Consider the following 14,379-nt stretch of genomic DNA (forward strand, 5'->3'; position numbering starts at 1 on the left):
AGCCCCAGCGTCATGCTGTGGGTTTTGGAGCAGCCGGGGAGGACTTTTGTTCCTGGGCACCTGCCGAAGCAGGTGCTCTCTTGCCTCTGCCCTTACCTCTGGCGAGGAAAGAGGATCCCCGACCTCTTTTGGACTTGTGCGACCGAAAGGACTGCATCTGATACGGTGTTGCTTTCTTTTGCTGTTGGGCAATATATGGTAAAAAATTTGATTTACCTGCTGTATGTGGAAACCAGGTCCGTCAGCCCATCCCCAAACAATACATCACCCTTATAGGGTAGTACTTCCATATGTTTTTTGGAATCCGCATCACCCGTCCATTAGCGAGTCCATAAGGATCTTCTCGCGGAGATAGACATGGCATTGGCCCTAGAAGCTAGCAATCCAATGTCCCTTTGAGCATCCCTCATAAATAAGACTGCGTCTTTTATATGGGCTAGAGTTAGGAATATAGTATCCTTATCCATAGTATCAAATTGATCTGTCAGCTCATCTGTCCAAGCTGCAATTGCGCTACACACCCATGCCGACACAATCGTCGGTCTTAGCACAGCACCCGTATGAGAATAAATACCCTTTAACGTAGTTTCTTGCCTGCGATCTGCAGGGTCCTTTAGGGCCGCTGTGTCAGGAGACGGTAGCGCCACTTTCTTGGACAAGCGTGTCAGGGCCTTGTCCACAGTGGGGGGTAATTCCCAAATCTCCCTGTCCTGCTTAGGGAAAGGGTATGCCATAAAAATTCTTTTGGGGATCTGTGGTCTCTTATCCGGAGTCTCCCAAGCTTTTCCAAAGAACTCATTTAATTCATGAGATGTGGGAAAAATAAGATTTTACTTACCGATAAATCTATTTCTCGTAGTCCGTAGTGGATGCTGGGACTCCGTCAGGACCATGGGGATTAGCGGCTCCGCAGGAGACAGGGCACAAAAATAAAAGCTTTAGGACTAGGTGGTGTGCACTGGCTCCTCCCCCTATGACCCTCCTCCAAGCCTCAGTTAGGATACTGTGCCCGGACGAGCGTACACAATAAGGAAGGATTTTGAATCCCGGGTAAGACTCATACCAGCCACACCAATCACACCGTACAACCTGTGATCTGAACCCAGTTAACAGTATGACAAACGTAGGAGCCTCTGAACAGACGGCTCACAACAATAACAACCCGATTTTTTTGTAACAATAACTATGTACAAGTATTGCAGACAATCCGCACTTGGGATGGGCGCCCAGCATCCACTACGGACTACGAGAAATAGATTTATCGGTAAGTAAAATCTTATTTTCTCTGACGTCCTAGTGGATGCTGGGACTCCGTCAGGACCATGGGGATTATACCAAAGCTCCCAAACGGGCGGGAGAGTGCGGATGACTCTGCAGCACCGAATGAGAGAACTCCAGGTCCTCTTTAGCCAGGGTATCAAATTTGTAGAATTTTACAAACGTGTTCTCCCCCGACCACGTAGCTGCTCGGCAGAGTTGTAATGCCGAGACCCCTCGGGCAGCCGCCCAAGATGAGCCCACCTTCCTTGTGGAATGGGCCTTGATAGATTTAGGCTGTGGCAGGCCTGCCACAGAATGTGCAAGTTGAATTGTGCTACAAATCCAACGAGCAATCGTCTGCTTAGAAGCAGGAGCACCCAGCTTGTTGGGTGCATACAGTATAAACAGCGAGTCAGATTTTCTGACTCCAGCCGTCCTTGAAATATATATTTTCAATGCCCTGACAACGTCCAGCAACTTGGAATCCTCCAAATCGCTAGTAGCCGCAGGCACCACAATAGGCTGGTTCAGGTGAAACGCTGAAACCACCTTAGGCAGAAACTGAGGACGCGTCCGCAGTTCTGCCCTGTCCGAATGGAAAATCAGATATGGGCTTTTATACGATAAAGCCGCCAATTCTGACACTCTCCTGGCTGAAGCCAGGGCCAGTAGCATGGTTACTTTCCATGTAAGATATTTCAAATCCACCGATTTGAGTGGCTCAAACCAATGGGATTTGAGAAAATCCAAAACTACATTAAGATCCCACGGAGCCACTGGGGGCACAACCGGGGGCTGTATATGTAGTACTCCTTTTACAAAAGTCTGGACTTCAGGAACTGAAGCCAATTCTTTCTGGAAGAAAATCGACAGGGCCGAAATTTGAACCTTAATGGACCCTAATTTGAGGCCCATAGACAATCCTGTTTGCAGGAAATGTAGGAATCGACCCAGTTGAAATTCCTCCGTCGGGGCCTTCCTGGCCTCACACCACGCAACATATTTTCTCCAAATGCGGTGATAATGTTGTGCAGTCACCTCCTTCCTGGCTTTTACCAGGGTAGGGATGACCTCTTCCGGAATGCCTTTTTCCCTTAGAATTCGGCGTTCAACCGCCATGCCGTCAAATGCAGCCGCGGTAAGTCTTGGAATAGACACGGTCCCTGCTGAAGCAGGTCCCGTCTTAGAGGTAGAGGCCACGGATCTTCCGTGAGCATCTCCTGAAGTTCCGGGTACCAAGTTCTTCTTGGCCAATCCGGAGCCACGAGTATCGTTCTTACTCCCCTTTGCCGTATAATTCTCAGTACTTTTGGTATGAGAGGCAGAGGAGGAAACACATACACTGACTGGAACACCCACGGTGTTACCAGAGCGTCCACAGCTATTGCCTGAGGGTCTCTTGACCTGGCGCAATACCTGTCCAGTTTTCTGTTGAGGCGGGACGCCATCATATCCACCTTTGGTTTTTCCCAACGGTTCACAATCATGTGGAAGACTTCTGGATGAAGTCCCCACTCTCCCGGGTGTAGATCGTGTCTGCTGAGGAAGTCCGCTTCCCAGTTGTCCACTCCCGGAATGAACACTGCTGACAGTGCTATCACATGATCTTCCGCCCAGCGAAGAATCCTTGCAGCTACTGCCATTGCCCTCCTGCTTCTTGTGCCGCCCTGTCTGTTTACGTGGGCGACTGCCGTGATGTTGTCCGACTGGATCAACACCGGCTGACCCTGAAGCAGGGGTTTTGCCAGGCTTAGAGCATTGTAAATCGCTCTTAGCTCCAGTATACTTATGTGAAGAGACATCTCCAGGCTTGACCACACTCCCTGGAAGTTTCTTCCCTGTGTGACCGCTCCCCAGCCTCTCAGACTGGCATCCGTGGTCACCAGGACCCAGTCCTGTATGCCGAATCTGCGGCCCTCTAACAGATGAGCACTCTGCAACCACCACAGAAGAGACACCCTTGTCCGTGGAGACAAAGTTATCCGCTGATGCATCTGCAGATGCGATCCGGACCATTTGTCCAGCAGATCCCACTGAAAAGTTCGTGCGTGGAATCTGCCGAATGGAATCGCTTCGTAAGAAGCCACCATTTTTCCCAGGACTCTTGTGCATTGATGCACAGACACTTTTCCTGGTTTTAGGAGGTTCCTGACAAGTTCGGATAACTCCCTGGCTTTCTCCTCCGGAAGAAACACCTTTTTCTGAACCGTGTCCAGAATCATTCCCAGGAACAGCAGACGTGTCGTCGGGGTCAATTGAGATTTTGGAAAATTCAGAATCCACCCGTGCTGTTGCAGCACTACTTGGGTTAGTGCTACTACGTCCTCCAGCTGTTCTCTGGACCTTGCCCTTATCAGGAGATCGTCCAAGTAAGGGATAATTAATACGCCTTTTCTTCGCAGAAGAAACATCATTTCGGCCATTACCTTGGTAAAGACCCGAGGTGCCGTGGACAATCCAAACAACAGCGTCTGAAACTGATAGACAGTTTTGCACCACGAACCTGAGGTACCCTTGATGTGAAGGGCAAATTGGGACATGCAGGTAAGCATCCTTGATGTCCAGAGACACCATAAAGTACCCCTTCTTCCAGATTCGCTATCACTGCTCTGAGTGACTCCATCTTGAACTTGAATTCTTGTATGTACAGGTTCAAAGATTTCAGATTTAGAATAGGTCTTACCGAGCCGTCCGGCTTCGGTACCACAAATAGTGTGGAATAATACTCCTTTCCCTGTTGTAGGAGGGGTACCTTGACTATCACCTGCTGAGAATACAGCTTGTGAATGGCTTCCAATACCGTCGCCCTGTCTGAGGGAGACGTTGGCAGAGCAGACTTTAGGAACCGGCGAGGGGGAGACTTCTCGAATTCCAACCTGCAACCCTGAGATACTACCTGCAGGATCCAGGGGTCCACCTGTGAGTGATCCCACTGTGCGCTGAAATTCTTGAGTCGACCCCCCACCGCCCCTGAGTCCGCTTGTAAAGCCCCAACGTCATGCTGAGGGCTTTGCAGAAGCCGGGGAGGGCTTCTGCTCCTGGGAGGGAGCTGCTTGGTGCACTCTCTTACCCTTTCCTTTGCCTCGGGGCAGATATGACTGTCCTTTTGCCCGCTTGTTCTTATAGGAACGAAAGGACTGCGGCTGAAAAGACGGTGTCTTTTTCTGTTGGGAGGGGACCTGAGGTAAAAAGGTGGATTTTCCGGCTGTTGCCGTGGCCACCAAATCCGATAGACCGACCCCAAATAATTCCTCCCCTTTATACGGCAATACTTCCATATGCCGTTTGGAATCCGCATCACCTGACCACTGTCGCGTCCATAAACTTCTTCTGGCAGATATGGACATCGCACTTACTCTCGATGCCAGAGTGCAAATATCCCTCTGAGCATCTCGCATATAAAGAAAAGCATCCTTTAATTGCTCTATAGTCAATAAAATACTGTCCCTATCCAGGGTATCAATATTTTCAGTCAGGGAATCCGACCAAACCACCCCAGCACTGCACATCCATGCTGAGGCGATGGCTGGTCGCAGTATAACACCAGTATGAGTGTATATACTTTTCAGGGTAGTTTCCAGCCTCCTATCAGCTGGATCCTTGAGGGCGGCCGTTTCAGGAGACGGTAACGCCACTTGTTTTGATAAGCGTGTGAGTGCCTTATCCACCCTAGGGGGTGTTTCCCAGCGCGCCCTAACCTCTGGCGGGAAAGGATATAATGCCAATAACTTCTTTGAAATTAGCAGTTTTCTATCGGGGTTAACCCACGCTTCATCACACACTTCATTCAATTCCTCTGATTCAGGAAAAACTACAGGTAGTTTTTTTAGACCCCACATAATACCCCTTTTTGTGGTACTTGCAGTATCAGAGATATGCAAAGCCTCCTTCATTGCCGTGATCATATAACGTGTGGCCCTACTGGAAAATACGTTTGTTTCTTCACCGTCGACACTAGATTAGGTGTCCGTGTCTGGGTCTGTGTCGACCGACTGAGGTAAAGGGCGTTTTACAGCCCCTGACGGTGTCTGAGACGCCTGGACAGGTACTAACTGGTTTGCCGGCCGTCTCATGTCGTCAACTGATTTTTGTAACGTGCTGACATTATCACGTAATTCCATAAACAAAGCCATCCATTCCGGTGTCGACTCCCTAGGGGGTGACATCACCATTACCGGCAATTGCTCCGCCTCCACACCAACATCGTCCTCATACATGTCGACACACACGTACCGACACAAAGCAGACACACAGGGAATGCTCTTATCGAAGACAGGACCCTACTAGCCCTTTGGGGAGACAGAGGGAGAGTTTGCCAGCACACACCCAAGCGCTATAAATATATAGGAACAACCCTACAGAAGTGTTGTTTCCTTTATAGCAGCTTAATATATCAATATCGCCAAAAAAGTGCCCCCCCTCTCTGTTTTTTTACCCTGTTTCTGTAGTGCAGTGCAGGGGAGAGTCCTGGGAGCCTTCCTCGCAGCGGAGCTGTGCAGGAAAATGGCGCTGTGTGCTGAGGAGATAGGCCCCGCCCCCTATTTCGGCGGGCTCTTCTCCCGGTGTTTGTGAGACCTGGCAGGGGTTAAATACATCCATATAGCCCCAGGGGCTATATGTGATGTATTTTTAGCCAGAACAAGGTATTATCATTGCTGCCCAGGGCGCCCCCCCCCAGCGCCCTGCACCCTCAGTGACCGCTGGTGTGAAGTGTGCTGACAACAATGGCGCACAGCTGCAGTGCTGTGCGCTACCTCATGAAGACTGAAAAGTCTTCTGCCGCCGGTTTCTGGACCTCTTCACTTTTCGGCATCTGCAAGGGGGTCGGCGGCGCGGCTCCGGGACCGGACTCCATGGCTGGGCCTGTGTTCGATCCCTCTGGAGCTAATGGTGTCCAGTAGCCTAAGAAGCCAATCCATCCTGCACGCAGGTGAGTTCACTTCTTCTCCCCTAAGTCCCTCGTTGCAGTGAGCCTGTTGCCAGCAGGACTCACTGAAAATAAAAAACCTAATAACTTTTTCTAAGCAGCTCTTTAGGAGAGCCACCTAGATTGCACCCTGCTCGGACGGGCACAAAAACCTAACTGAGGCTTGGAGGAGGGTCATAGGGGGAGGAGCCAGTGCACACCACCTAGTCCTAAAGCTTTTATTTTTGTGCCCTGTCTCCTGCGGAGCCGCTAATCCCCATGGTCCTGACGGAGTCCCAGCATCCACTAGGACGTCAGAGAAATTAATAATCTGTTTCTTTTCCTTAAACATGTGTACCCTTGTGTCGGGGACCGAGGGTTCATCCACAATATGCAACACATCCCTTATTGCCACAATCATACACATACTTAGTCATAGTCGACACTGGAATCAGAATCCGTGTCGGTAGTAGTGTCTTGTGTTAAGGGACGCTTTTGAGACCTCGACGGGCCCTGTGAGTCAGTCCAATCTGAGGATTGACCGCCTGATGTCCCCCCTAAACCAGCCTTATCAAGCCTTTTATGTAAAGATGTCACACTTGCATGCAACGTATGCCACATGTCCATCCAATCTGGAGTCGGCACAACCGACGGGGACACACCACTCATTTGCTCCACCTCCTCCTTGGAGAAGCCTTCCGCCTCAGACATGTCGACACACACGTACCGACACCCCACACACACAGGGAGTTACCTATAGGGAACAAAACCCCAACCAGGCCCTTAGGGGAGACAGAGAGATAGAGTATGCCAGCACACACCCAGCGCTTAAAAACACTGGAATATATGACCAGATAGCGCTGTTATAGGTTTATAATTGTAATCTCCACTCACTGCGTCGTCAAAGTGCCCCCCTCCTCCTTTTTCCATCCTGTGAAGCTCAGCAGGGGAGAGAACAGGGAGCCAGCGTTTTCTCATGCAGCCTCTGTGGAGAAAATGGCGCTGGTTAGTGCTGAGAATCAAGCCCTGCCCACCCGACGGCGGGCTTCGGTCCCATCATCATATACTAATAAAATGGCGGGGGTCCGCGGATTTACTGTCCCACAGCCTAATTCATCGTATTTATGGCCAAATTGAGGTTTATTGCTGCCCAGGGCGCTCCCCCCCCTGCGCCCTGCACCCTTCAGTGCCTGCTTGTGTGTGTGTGACTGGGAGCAATGGCGTGCAGCTTACCGCTGCGCGCTTACCTCATGAAGATCTGATGTCTTCTGCCGCCTGAAGTCTTTTCCTCAATACTCACCCGGCTTCCATCTTCGGCATCTGTGAGGAGGACGGCGGCGCGGCTCCGGGACGAACCCCAGGTGAGACCTGTGTTCCGACTCCCCCTGGAGCTAATGGTGTACAGTAGCCTAGAAGCTGTGCCCTACTTTACAAGCCAGCTCTGCTTCTCTCTCCTCGGTCCTACGATGCAGGGAGCCTGTTGCCAACAGGACTCCCTGAAAATAAAAAACCTAACAAAATTCTTTTTCCACAGAAAACTCTGGAGAGCTCTCTGCAGTGCACCCATTCTCCTCTGGGCGTAAGATCTAACTGAGGTCTGGAGGAGGGGCATAGAGGGAGGAGCCAGTGCACACCCATAGTCAAAGTTCTTTTTAGGTGCCCTATCTCCTGCGGGGCCCGTCTATACCCCATGGTCCTTACGGAGTCCCCAGCATCCTCTAGGACGTAAGAGAAAAGTTACCTCAGGCTTCTTTTCCTTAAACATGTGTACCCTCGTGTCAGAGACAGAGGGGTCATCTGTGATATGCAAAACATCTTTTATTGCAATAATCATGTAATGAATACATTTGGCCACCCTTGGGTGTAACCTCGCATCATCGTAGTCGACACTGGAGTCAGAATCCGTGTCGGTATCAGTGTCTGCTACTTGGGACAGTGGGCGTTTCTGAGACCCAGAAGGGCCCTGTGACACAGTTAAAGCCATGGATTGACTCCCTGCTTTATCCCTGGACTCTGCTGTGTCCAATCTCTTATGTAATAAAGCCACATTTGCATTTCAAACATTCCACATATCCAACCAGTCAGGTGTCGGCGTTGCCGACGGAGACACCACAATCATCTGCTCCACCTCCTCCCTAGAAGAGCCTTCCGCTTCAGACATGCTGACACACACGTACCGACACCCCCACACACTCAGGGAAATAACTATAGGGAGCCCCAATAAGGCCCTTTGGAGAGACAGAGAGTGAGCAGCACACACCCAGCGCCACCAGACCCTGGAATAAAATCCCAGTTAGGACAACGCATTTATATAAAAATATATATAATAACACTCACTGCGCCAATTACATGTGCCCCCCCCCCCCCTTTTGCCCTCTGTGACCGTGTTCAGCAGGGGAGAGTCCGGGGAGCCAGCTTCTCTGCATGTGCTGTGCAGAAAATGGCGCTGGTTAGTGCTGGAGGATCAAGACCCGCCCACTTAGCGGCGGGCTTCGGTCCCGCTCAAATAATAAAAAAACTGGCGGGAGTTAATAATATGCTGCCTCCGCAGTATCTGTACATCTGGCAGTGTCCCTTGAGGCTATTAATTGCTGCCCAGGGTGCCCCCCCCCCCTGCGCCCTGCACCCTTACAGTGCCCGTTGTTGTGTGTGTGTGTGTGTGTGTGTGTGTGTGTGTGTGTGTGTGTGTGTGTGTGTGTGTGTGTGTGTGAGAGCAATGGCGCACAGCTTTACCGCTGCGCGTTACCTCACTGAAGAGCTGAAGTCTTCTGCCGCCTTTGAAGTCTTCTTTCTTCTTCTACTCACCCGGCTATCTTCCGGCTCTGTGAGGAGGACGGCGGCGCGGCTCCGGGACGAACGCCGAGGGTGAGACCTGCGTTCCGACCCTCTGGAGCTAATGGTGTCCAGTAGCCTAAGAAGCAGAGCCTATCATTTAAGTAGGTCTGCTTCTCTCCCCTCAGTCCCACGATGCAGGGAGCCTGTTGCCAGCAGTGCTCCCTGAAAATAAAAAACCTAACAAAATTCTTTTTCAGAGAAACTCAGGAGAGCTCCCCTGTAATGCACTCAGTCTCCTCTGGGCACAGGATCTAACTGAGGTCTGGAGGAGGGGCATAGAGGGAAGAGCTAGTTCACACCCAGTTTAAGTCTTTATAGTGTGCCCAAGCTCCTGCGGATCTGTCTATAACCCATGGTCCTTTTGGAGTCCCCAGCATCCTCTAGGACGTAAGAGAAATGAACCTTTAGGGAGGCCAGATGCAGGCCTAACTCTAGGCCTTGCTGCAGAAAAGCCAAAAGCTTGGCTGTACTAAACTTGGAAGCATCAGAATTGTTAGATGCGCATCAAAAAAAGTAGGAATGCCAGACCGTATGGTAAATCCGAGCAGAAGCCGGTTTCCGGGCCCAAAACATAGTTTTAATGACCTCTTCAGAAAAACCCTTAGCTCTCAAGATGGAAGCTTCAAGAGCCACGCCATCAAAGACAGCCGGGCTAGGTCCTGGTAGACACAGGGGCCCTGAACGAGGAGGTCTGGGCGTTGTGGAAGTAGAATTGGACGCTCTGACGATAGGCCTTGCAGGTCTGAGAACCAGTGCCGTCTGGGCCACGCTGGAGCTACGAGAAGCAGAATTCCTCGTTCTTGCTTGAACTTCCAAATTACCCTGGGCAGGAGTGACACCGGAGGGAACACGTACGGCAGCCGAAACCTCCACGCACCGCCAGCGCATCCACGAATGCTGCTTGAGGATCCCTTGTCCTTGCTCCGAAGACCGGAACCTTGTGATTGTGTCGAGATGAGATCAGATCTACGTCTGGAAGACCCCACTTTTTCACTAGGAGTTGAAACACTTCTGGATGGAGGCCCCACTCGCCGGCATGCACGTCCTGACGACTGAGAAAGTCTGCTTCCCAATTCAGGACTCCCGGAATGAATATTGCCGATATGGTTGGTAGATGGTGTTCCACCCAACGTAGAATCCGTGAGACTTCCTTCATTGCCAAACGGCTTCGAGTGCCGCCTTGATGATTTATGTAAGCCACTGTGGTGGCGTTGTCCGACTGTACTTGAACAGGACAGTTCTGAATTAAATGCTGGGCCAGGTTCAACGCATTGAAGACCGCCCGCAATTCCAGAATGTTGATCGAGAGGAGAGATTCCTCCTTAGTCCACCGACCCTGAAGGGAGTGTTGCTCCAGCACCGCGACCCAACCTCTTAGACTGGCATCTGTCGTCAACAGGACCCAGTTGGATATCCAGAAGGGACGACCCCTGCGCAACTGTTGGTCCCGGAGCCACCAGTGTAGCGACAGACGGACCTCCGGAGTCAAGGAGATCATTTGAGATCTGATCCGATGAGGCAGGCCATCCCACTTGGCTAGAATCAGCCTCTGGAGGGGGCAAGAATGGAATTGAGCATACTCCACCATGTCGAATGCTGATACCATTAGGCCCAGCACCTGCATTGCCGAATGTATCGACACTTGCGGACGAGAAAGAAAGCAACGAATCCTGTCCTGAAGCTTCAGGACTTTCTCCTGAGACAAGAACAACCTCTGGTTGTGAGTGTCCAACAATGCTCCCAGGTGCACCATGCTCTGAGCAGGGACCAGGGATGATTTCTTCCAGTTGATGAGCCACCCTCGGGCTTGTAGAAACCGGACCGTCATATCCAGGAGAAGATCTGGGGAATTTGCCAGGATTAACAAGTCGTCCAGATACGGCAGTATCCTGACCCCTTGACGGCGGAGCACCACCGTCATCACCGCCATAACTTTGGTGAAGACTTGCGGAGCCGTTGTTAAACCAAAAGGTAACGCCCAAAACTGGTAATGGAGGTTGCCAATAGCGAACCTCAGGTATTGTTCATGTGACACTGTAATAGGAATATGCAGGTAACCATCCTGTATGTCCAGGGAGACCATGTAGTCCCAGGTTCCAAGGCCAGAACAATAAAGCGAAGGGTTTCCATACGGAACTTGGAAACCTTCACAAACCTGTTCAATGACTTGAGGTTGAGAATGGGCCGGGAGGACCCATTCGGTTTCGGGACTAGAAACAGTGGACAATAGTACCCCCAGCCCCTCTGAGCAAGAGGCACCTGTACTACGACTCCTGTATCCAGGAGGGTCTGTACCACCGAGTGTAGAGTTTTTGCCTTTGTCTGGTAAAAAGGGACGTCTGTCTGGCAAAATCGATGAGGGGGTCGGTATTTGAAGGCTATGGCGTAACCTTGAGTGACTACTACCCGTACCCAGGCATCTGAAGTGGTCTTCAACCATTCCTGGGTATACCCTAGAAGCCGGCCCCCCACCCTGGGATCCCCCAGGAGGAGGCCCGCCCCGTCATGCGGCAGTCTTATCGGTCTTGGCAGCTGGCTGACGGGCAGCCCAGGCTCTTTTGGGCTTCGGCTTACCAGGTTTGGAAGTGCAGGCCTGCTTGTTGTACGCCTGACCTTTTGCTTTACCTGAAGGACGAAAGGGGCGAAAGGACGTACCTTTAGCCTTCGACACAGAAGGAGCGGTATTAGCCAGACAGGCAGTTTTGGCAGCAGCCAAGTCAGCCACAATCTTATTTAAGTCCTCCCCAAACAGAATATCTCCCTTGAAAGGGAGTACCTCCAGGGTTTTTCTAGAGTCCAGATCCACAGACCAGGATCTCAGCCACAATATCCGGCGACCCAGGACTGATGTAGTAGAGGCCTTGGCTTCTAGGATACCGGCAGCAGAAGACGCCTCTTTAATATAGTGAGAAGCTGTGACAATATATGACAATCATTGTCTAGCATGGTCAGAAGAGATTTCAGCTTCTAACTCTAGGGCCCATGCTTTAATAGCCTCCAAAAGATCAGGAACATCCACATGTGAACTACCCTCCCCATCAGCCGTATCGGAGTCAGAACCTGAGGGGTCAGTATATGTGCCGTCTTCATCAGACAAGGTATCAGTGACAGCAGTGGATTGTGAGGAGATAAGCGCTCGCTTAGAGGACCTCTTGGAATTAGGCGAGCGATGGTCAGACTTTTTAGTAGTCAAGGACTGGTTCAACTTCTTTAATTGAGCAGATAAATCGTCCGCCCACGGCGGGTTAGCTGCAGGGACCACATACGGTTGTACCGGCATTGGGGATCCCATAGGGGGAGTTAGTTTATGAACTAGCGTATGCAGAAGCGTGGAAAAAGCGGCCCATGGTGGGTCAGTATGTGCCTCCATTGCCACAGTCCCACTGGGGGGCAAGGAACCCCCAGAACCAGAGCCCACAGCTGCTATAGTCTCCACATATGGCCCCGTGGCGTCAGCATCTCCGGCAGTGTGTTCAGCCCCAGAACCATTACCCTCAGAAGCAGACATGATATAACTTGCAGTATGAGGTTAACACAGTACAATTATCAGCAGCACTATGCCTCTAAACCCAAACCCCTGCGCAGTGTAGTCAGCACTAGCAGAGATAAAGGAGAGGTATGGTGACTAAATCACAGAGAAAAATACGTAATACAGTATATCTTTGTGAAAATCCTATATTAGATAACACCTGACGCACCAAGCCCCCTCAGGTTATGGAATATAGGGATAGCAGGTTGAGTGAGAGACACGAAATGGACACCACTCAGCTATCAAATGCACACACAGAAAGTCACAGTTTGTACAATGCAGAGGTTATTACTGACAATAGTACTGCACTGGACTAGCTTACACAGCTATATAACAATAGATATAACAGTACACAGTAAGAACTGGATGTATATCACAGGGTAATTGTACTATAAAACCCTGACTAAATGCACTCTTTCTTAACTATCACTGTCTAAAAAGGCAGGTAGAATACTTAAGTGTCATGTAACGGCACAGCGCTGACAACCAGGCGGCTTTACATAGGAGGATTTGCCCAAGCAGTCCCAGGAACAGTGAGCTGAGGGATAATGGTGCCGCAGACACTGACAGGGAGTGAGGAAAAGACAGATATGCAGCTCCAGGGCGGGAACACTTACTAGAAATGGCGCCCTGGGGCTGGGGGAGGGGCTTCAGGTCTAAGCCTTATCCCCTCTGCTGGCAAAACCACCGGGTACTGTGGGCGATATAAGAATTGGTTTAGAGAGAAAACCTGACCTGCGCCCATGCCCTGGTGATCTAGTGGGATCGCCTGTACTGCCACAGTGTCCACCGCCAGCGCGCGCGGCCCGCCTCCCACTGACCGCGCCGGATCGCGATAAAGACCGGGTCCCGCAAGCGGGACCGACTTACCACCTCCCGAAGTGCAGCCACGCGATCCTGGAGAGCCCCAGCCGTGTGTGTCTAACGTGAAGAAAACCGGAGCCTCCGCTGTAGGTACCCGGCAACCAGGGCTCGGGAGTGTACAGCGCCGCTGGGGAGAGCTGGAGCTGCAGCAGTGAATGTCACAAGACATTTACCACCGCTGCCCTTGAAATCTTCACTTTTTATCTCATAAAAAGCTTTTCTTAGGGCTGCTTGGAGCAGCCCCTCTGTTAAGTGCAGCACCAACTTACAAAACTGAGCTCCTATGCTGGGAGGCGGGGTGATATAGGAGGCGGCACTGTGCATTCTGGGAACAGTCAAAGCTTTGAGCATGTTGGTGCCTCGGATCAAGATCCTACTCTACACCCCATTGTCCAATCCTTGTGGAGCCCAGTGTACCCCACAGCAGAAACTGTGGATTTTACCTTAATATTAATTTTTGTTCCCCTTTAATTTAACCCCACGTGTACATTTGGGAGGGGGGCGCCGTAGCACGCATGTGCTCCAGGCACCCTTGCTACACACTACAACTCTGTTTGTAGTGCATTAAAGCATACTGCATACTTAGTGCATGTTCTGTAAGACTGACGAACAATGATTGTACAAATGATTTATGTTGTATTTGAATGCACCCATCATTTTCAAAGGATATCTGCTTTCTTCTTTTTGGCTAACTCTTCTTGCCAGAGTTCATGTCGTTTCAACTCATGGTCGATGATGTTCATGCAAAGTGCTCCAATCTTATAGTGAGTAATTAGCCCATGAAACTGAGAGAAACTGGAGGGGAAAAAATGTTGACAGTCAAAGACCTGGCTCAGTCAAACACTCCCTACACTACTTTAATTTAACACTCGGTATATAGTGTATCTAATAATGCATTTAAGTTTGGTGTCTTTGGTGGTAAACAAAGTAAAGCAGCGCATCTGCATATTGTGCGGCTAGATCTTATCAGATAACCAGACCTCAA

The 14,379-nt window shown here is 50.7% G+C and overlaps 1 protein-coding gene across 3 annotated transcripts in view; it reads right to left on the reverse strand.

The window, feature by feature from the left end:
* The window catches only part of KIFAP3 (kinesin associated protein 3), a 631,738-nt gene that overhangs the window by 404,757 nt on the left and 212,602 nt on the right, over positions 1-14,379 (reverse strand). For all 3 annotated transcript variants that reach the window (XM_063940294.1, XM_063940293.1, XM_063940295.1), the window contains exon 7: positions 14,065-14,189. In XM_063940294.1, coding sequence (XP_063796364.1) covers positions 14,065-14,189 — 125 coding nt within the window. The remainder of the gene's footprint in view (positions 1-14,064; positions 14,190-14,379) is intronic.

The sequence above is a fragment of the Pseudophryne corroboree genome, chromosome 9 (genome assembly GCF_028390025.1).
Source record: "Pseudophryne corroboree isolate aPseCor3 chromosome 9, aPseCor3.hap2, whole genome shotgun sequence".
In the NCBI taxonomy this organism is placed as follows: domain Eukaryota; kingdom Metazoa; phylum Chordata; class Amphibia; order Anura; family Myobatrachidae; genus Pseudophryne; species Pseudophryne corroboree.